The 7,474-nt window shown below is 41.3% G+C and overlaps 1 protein-coding gene across 2 annotated transcripts in view; it reads left to right on the forward strand.

The window, feature by feature from the left end:
- Window positions 1-4,374, forward strand: part of TTN (titin) — a 275,309-nt gene extending 270,935 nt beyond the window's left edge. For both annotated transcript variants that reach the window (XM_045066923.1, XM_045066924.1), the window contains 5 exons: window positions 96-252; window positions 967-1,820; window positions 1,922-2,075; window positions 2,609-2,911; window positions 3,043-4,374. In XM_045066923.1, the coding sequence (XP_044922858.1) occupies window positions 96-252; window positions 967-1,820; window positions 1,922-2,075; window positions 2,609-2,911; window positions 3,043-3,341 (1,767 nt within the window). In that variant the 3' untranslated portion in view covers window positions 3,342-4,374. The remainder of the gene's footprint in view (window positions 1-95; window positions 253-966; window positions 1,821-1,921; window positions 2,076-2,608; window positions 2,912-3,042) is intronic.
- Window positions 4,375-7,474: the final 3,100 nt, after the last annotated feature.

Genomic DNA, 7,474 nt, shown 5'->3' on the forward strand with positions numbered 1-7,474 from the left:
TGTCTCTCAATTTTATCTCTTAAAAATCTCACCCCTTCCTCCCAAAAAATGTTTACACTTAACTTTTTAAAACTCAAATCACTTGCATTCTATAGGCTGTTACACAAGGAAGTAAATACAAACTCTCTGAAGACAAAGGAGTTTTCTTCTTAGAAGTTCATGAGACTGATACATCTGACAGTGGGCTTTATACTTGCACAGTAACAAATTCAGCTGGATCTGTGTCCTCTAGCTGCAAATTAACTATAAAAGGTAGGTTGGCTTTTGTTTTTACGAATATTTTGCAGAAAACGATAGCGGGAGGTTTTCCAAACATTCTCCCTTACACAAATACACACATTAAAGTATTAAAACTGTTTTCCAAATTCTAGAATACCATTTGTACACAAATAGAGAAATATAAGTATTTTTTAAAAGCATAATATTAGCATAAAAAGCATTTGGTAAGTGCCAAATTATATGTGGTGGTATATAAGATTCCAAGAGGCAGCTGCTGTTCCCAGGAACACTTAGGAATGAAGTCAGGTCAATATACAAAATGTTACTGCTTCCATAAACCTTCACTCTTGCTAATTTTCCCAAGCAGTGCAGTTAGTAAAAGAGCTATATTACTTTTCCAATTAAAATTAGGTTGCTTTCAATCTTCTAAAATGTAATTCAGTTTTTTAATCAAAATTTCCTAAATCCACATGTATCCTGAATATCTCAACTATTCTTTTCAAGTCTTTTTTTTCAAGTCATAGGAATCGTCTTCAATTTAAATAATTATTATACTGATCTCAAAAGTCACGTATGACAACTTTCCAAGACTAGGACTGAGAAAGAACTCAATATTACCTACACTGCATACAAAAGACAACATCCCTTTCTTTGAGTCTTATTTATTTGCTTGCAGAATCTACAAAAGAGTAAAAAGGGTGGGGCCTCTTTCCAATTTCATTTGCCTTACAGAGTTTTCTTTTTTAGCTGTAAGAGACACTGAGGCACAGAAAGTATCTACACAAAAGACCTCTGAAATTACGTCACAAAAGAAGGCAGTTGTCCAAGAGGAAATCTCCCAAAAAGCCCTAATTTCTGAAGAAAAGAAATTAGCAGAGATGAAATCTCAAGAGAAGGCAGTTGTCCAAGAGGAAATCTCCCAAAAAGCCCTAATTTCTGAAGAAAAGAAATTAGCAGAGGTGAAATCTCAAGAGAAGGCAGTTGTCCAAGAAGAAATCTCCCAAAAAGCCCTAATTTCTGAAGAAATGAAAAAATCAGAGGTGAAATCTCAAGAAAAGTTAGCCCTCAAGGAGGAATCTTCAACGGTTCAGATATCTGAAAAAGTCAAGAAATCAGAAGCAACCTCTCTGGAAAAATCCATTGTCCATGAGGAAATCACCAAAACATCACAGGCATCAGAAGAAATCAGAACGCATGCAGAGATTAAAGCATTTTCTACTCACATGAACATAACCGATGGTCAGAAGGTGATCCTAAAAGCCAACATTGCTGGTGCTACCGATGTCAAATGGGTACTAAACGGCGTAGAGCTCACTAACTCCGATGAGTACAGATACGGTGTCTCGGGCAGCGATCAGACCCTAACCATCAAGCAGGTCGGTCACAGAGATGAAGGCATCCTCACCTGCATTGGCAAAACCAGCCAAGGGATCATCAAATGTCAGTACGATCTGACCCTGAGCAAAGAACTCTCTGATGCTCCAGCCTTCATCTCACAGCCCAGATCTCAAAATATTAATGAAGGACAAAATGTTGTCTTTTCTTGTGAAATCAGTGGTGAGCCATCCCCAGAAATCGAATGGTTTAAAAACAACTTGCCGGTAAGTTTAATCATGAGTATATCATTGAAGAAAATTTAAAAGGCCACATCTGTTCCTTAAGAGCTCAAAGAAACACTTCTTCCCCCCTCCTTACATTTTAGATTTCTGTTTCTTCAAAAATCAGTGTAAGTCGCTCCAAAAATGTATATTCTCTTGAAATCCGAAATGCGTCAATAAGCGACAGTGGGAAGTACACAGTCAAGGCCAAAAATTTCCGTGGCCAGTGTTCAGCTACTGCTTCCTTAACAGTCCTTCGTAAGTATATCTTTCCCATTTTCCTCACTTGCTTAAGGCCTTTATGTATTTTTTCCCCTTTGTCTTCTGAGCACAGCCAACTCTGAGAAGCCTCATTAAATTCCAAGTGTAAGCAGCACAGACCCCCCCCCATGGGAATTCATCCTAATGCTCAAATTTTCTTTTCAGCTAAACAGATACGTGAACAAACTAACTTTTGAAGCCAAGCTAACAAGTCCCCTATTATATTTATTTTCAGAATGCACAAAATCTCTGTGATTTTCTATATGGCTAATCATTTTTCTTCTAGTTATTCTAGCCCCTGCATGTAATGTAATGATAGAAATCGAAAGATTTGTTTCTTGGAGACATTGAGCTAGCTCTTGACAAATTTATGTATCTGCTTATGCTTTCTCAGCAAATTGTTTGGGTTACATTTTGTGTGTGTGTGTGTGTGTGTGTGTGTATAAGTTTCCATTTCTGCAAGTCAATGTCGATGTCCCCAATTAACCAGATGTCATTGATGTTCACTGTGTATCTGCTATGCTCCACAGCTCTAGTTGAAGAACCTCCCAGAGAGGTAGTATTGAGGACAAGTGGCGACACAAGCTTGCAAGGAAGCTTCTCGTCTCAGTCAATGCAAATGTCTGCCTCTAAGCAGGAGGCCTCCTTCAGCAGTTTCAGCAGCAGCAGCGCTAGCAGCATGACTGAAATGAAATTTGCAAGCATGTCTGCCCAAAGCATGTCCTCCATGCAAGAGTCCTTTGTAGAAATGAGTTCCAGCAGTTTTATGGGAAAATCTAGTATGACACAACTGGAAAGCTCAACTAGTAGAATGCTTAAAGCAGGCGTAAGAGGTGAGCAATATAAATTACTGGTAGAGGCAGATAAGCCTAGTAGCACAGTAGAGTCTTTAGTTCATATAATTTAGTAGAAAACAAATTATGTTTTCATGATCCTAAAACATTTTTGTTGTTGTCCCATAAAGGAATTCCACCTAAAATTGAAGCTCTCCCCTCTGACATCAGCATTGATGAGGGGAAAGTTTTAACAGTAGCCTGTGCTTTTACTGGTGAGCCCACCCCGGAAATAGTATGGTCCCGTGGCGGAAGAAAAATTCAAAACCAAGAACAACACGGGAGATTCCACATTGAAAACACAGATGACCTGACGACTCTGATCATCATGGACGTACAGAAACAAGATGGTGGACTTTATACTCTGAGCTTAGGGAACGAATTTGGATCTGACTCTGCCACTGTGAATATAAATATTCGATCCATATAAGAGGACCTGTGCTCCTCATATTCATGCTCATTCTTAACCTTCCATAAATGATCCACATGGACTAATCTTTCTGATCTGTAAATATTCCAAAAGAAAAAGTAGTTTTGTGTCAACCTAAATGAGTCAAAGTTCAAAATCAGACATTTCAATCTTTCATAATTGTTGACCTAAGAATATTACACATTTTCTAGTGACATGTACATACTGTATATAGCCGGATTAACGGTTATAAAGTTTTGTACCATGTATTTTATGACATTTTACAATGTAACTTTTGAAACTAACCGTTGGTAGGAGAAAGTTTCCTACGGAACGAATACCCTGCTCAACACTTAATCAATCTTTGTGCCTCAACGTAATGTTGATGTCTAAGCATGCCTCAGTGGGTTGAGAAATTCCCCACTGAAGAAGTCCTATCCACCTAAGAGATGATGCCATGCACGTAACCGGACACGTGCACCGATACCTGTTGAATCAGAAATGTAAGGCATTGGTGATGTTTGCATTTACCCTCCTGTAAGCAACACTTTAACGTCTTACATTTTCTCTGATGATGTCACATTCTAAATTGTCATGACTTAAATATTACCAGAGCAGAGTGTAACGGCCAACACTCTGTTCGCTCCTTCTACACTGTCTCTGACCATGAGAGTGCGGGGATAGCTTGGAAAAGTAACATCGCCTGGCCATCCCTTCATTTCACAAGCTATTCCAGTATTCCTATGCCAGAGCAGTGTCAACTCTTGGAGGTTCTGGGGGTGCAGCCAACGCCTTCGTGTGGTAGCTCTAAATTTAAATTTAAACCTGAAAAACTGGGGCAATTAAGCGATGAGCCACAGCAAAAAGAAAAAAGAACAACAATAAAATAAAGCTGTCGTTAAATTAAAAACAACTACACCATTACTAACTGCCCAAAATGCCAATTTGATGTAGTTCCTTTCATGCAGGTATAAATTCAATTGTTAGTTACAATTGTTGGACCTCCTTGAGAAATAGTAACAACAAAATAAAGCAAGCTATCTGCACCTCAAAATGTGTGGTTTGCTGTTTTTTGTGTGCGGGTGTGAAATTCTGCGGTTGGGTAGTATGACTTCACCAATCACATAAACGAGGACAGATTAGAGTAAATCAAGTTCAAAATGACCCATATCAACAGGTTTTTTAAAGCAAGTATTTGATTATTGTGTTGAATATATTCAACAATTTCTTAAAAGCACAGATTTTATTCTCATGGATAAATTTATCCTCAAAACTTAACAAAAAATCCCCCCAAAACAATAGCTTGAATCGTTTAAACTTATCAAGAGTGTTTTTATGGGAACTGATTCAACTAAATCCATCAAAAACACTGGACATCTACATTCCACAGTATTTTTTGTTAGACACCCTTGAGAACACAAGAGAGGAGCAAGGTTAGTAGACCCTATCCTTGAAGGAATGCAGTGGAGACAGCGACAGCCTGTGGCTGCAGGAGGGCCCACCGAGGACAGGGAAATAACCTCCCAGAGAGGGACACCTGTCAGCCAGAGCAGTCCCTGCAGGCCGGGGCGCTTAAGGAACCACCACTCAAGAAACCCGGTGGGTTCACTTACCTTGGGGGACCCGGGCGTTACCGACAGCATCTATGACATCATGTAAGCATTTGAAATGCCTATTCTTACCTTAAAATGAGAGGCAGAACTTGCTGGGTGATTCCTGGTGTGGATTCCCAGCCCCAACATGCTAATATTCCCACACGTCCCATCCGCTACTGATACTGTCCAAGCTCAGGAGAGCTCTAAAGCTGAAAGGGCTTCACACTCCCTGCAGTTACAGCTCCCAGGCCTTGGAGCCAGTCTGGGTCGGGGAGAGATGGGAGGGGCGACCGACTGCCTAGACCGCCAACCAAGCGCAGCCTCGCCAGAGGCAAGGTCTGACCTCTATTTAAGCCTCATGAGAAGCCTGTAGCCTAGGCCGGCGGCACGGGGTGTCCCTGCGAACGGTTCACCTGCCTTCAGTAGTAGCTGATGACGTAGATGAACCTCGGCGGGGGTGGGGGGGGTGGGGAGTGGGGCAGGGATGTAAATGGCAAACAACTGGCAAAATAACAAATTAAATTGGCAGTCTCTATGGAGACTGATTTAAGAATCCTGTTTTATGCTTGTGCTCCAAAAAGAGAAATTAATTTGATTTTGTTTACTCTGCCCCAAATATAACTTTGAAAACTTCAGAGAAAAGTCCAGTTTCCTTGTAATAGGAGAAAAGATTGCTAGTTAAAAAAGGATTTATTTTTAAAGATTTTATTTATTTATTTGACAGATCACAAGTAGGCAGAGAGGGAGTCAGAGAGAGAAAGAGGAGGAAGCAGGCTCCCTGCTGAGCAGAGAGCCCCGGATGCGGGCTCAATCCTAGGACTCTGAGATCATGACCTGAGCCGAAGACAGAGGCCTTAACCCACAGAGCCACCCAGGCGCCCTGATAATAAGGATTTTAAAAATAGACGGGCTCATCGTTTTTAGTCTATGCTTATAAATAGTGAAAGCTTACAACGCAACTTTGTGCCTTTGGTATCTCTGGATTTCTATTTCCTGAACTTTTTTCCTCTGGATATTCGCAGATGCTGTGAAAAAAGTGTTCCACAACCAAATGAACTTGAGACGTCAGCTATTGCAAGGACTTGATGCAGGACTTCTCAGAGTCTTTGATGAGCTAAATGCGTTGTGATTTTCCAGGAGGTGATACAGTGCTCCCCAAAGTTAATTCATTGATGACAGAAAGAAAAGTTTTCATCAGTGGAATATGCAGGGTGAACCGGGCTATGGCAGGTGGAAATATGCAAGGTGTAAACATGCCTACATCTTCGCAGGAGGAACCGGCTATCTCTTAAGAAATGAAATTAAGTGCCACGGTTTAAAAAAAAAAAAAAATCTAAAGTGTTTGAAAGCACACTGCGGGAACTCTTGATTCAGTCAAAGAAATGCTGGACAATCAGGTTAGAGGGAGTTCCTTGTCAAAGCTTCCGCCTGAATTAGCGAGGAGATAAGGAGAAACAGGGTGGGACTTCCCAGGCTGAGGACTTTTGCACCTACAGAGACCTGGGGGAAAGGGAGAAAACCCTGCTTTCAAAAAAAAGTGGCAAGAACAGTAAGGCTGGTACAATAGCCTCTGGAGGGCGAAGGGCAAGAGGCGGCGTAGCATTGTAAAAGGCCTCATAAACCACATTACAGTTTGGGCTTTTCCCTAAGAGGTAAAGAAACATGAAAGAGATTTAAGCAAAGTAGTTACTTGATGGAATTTTAGTTTTACAACGTCTTTAGCTAGTCTGAGATAGCTATGATGATTATTTGTCATTCTAAAACAAAGAGCTGATTCCCTCCTGGGGGACTACATTCATGGGAAGACCTTTAGCTACCACCAAATCTCTAGCCCCTAACTGGCCCTATAATTAATTATACCCCTGGGGCTTTAGAACCATTCCTGGAAAGGTCTTTCTTAAGGTTGTCTGGAGTCTTAGGAATACAATGATAAAGTCAGACTGGCCCATTCTGGGTACACAAGAGGTAGGGGAAAGAAGGAACCTGTGGAGCTGAGAGAGGGCACCTTACAGCCCACAGCCCACAGCCTTCTCAGTGACAATGACCATGGCAGTGGAGCTAACGGTGGGGGGGTGGGGGGGAAAGTAGTCCAGGCCAGCAGGCCAGCTTCCCTAAGGTTGCCATGTGGGACTGTGGCTCCTAGGGATGACCCCTGCTCACTCCTACTCCGTTTTTTTTTTTAATTATTATTAACATATAATGTATTATTTGCCCCAGGGATACAGGTCTGTGGCTTCAGGCTTACACATTTCACAGTACTCACCTACCCTGGTTTCTCTTCAGGACGCATAAATCTTGTGCCTTCTACTATGTTTTAAGAAAGGGTAGGAAGCGAGTAAGGGGAGAGAGCACACCAGTGCTTTCCAGTCTGTCAGGAATCCTGTGGAAAAGACAGCAAGTCCTGAAAATTGGGATTTCAAACCTGAAACTCATGCTTATCCTCATATCTTTAGGGGTCCGTGAACATACTGAGATTATGCCTATGTATATTGTTGGGCTGGCAGAAAGAAAGGGCTACTTAAGTTCCCCCCAGGAAACCTGAACTTAACAAAGACCCAA

Source organism: Mustela putorius, unplaced genomic scaffold (assembly GCF_011764305.1).
Source record: "Mustela putorius furo isolate JIRA1106 unplaced genomic scaffold, ASM1176430v1.1 tig00003869_pilon_pilon_pilon, whole genome shotgun sequence".
NCBI lineage: Eukaryota > Metazoa > Chordata > Mammalia > Carnivora > Mustelidae > Mustela > Mustela putorius.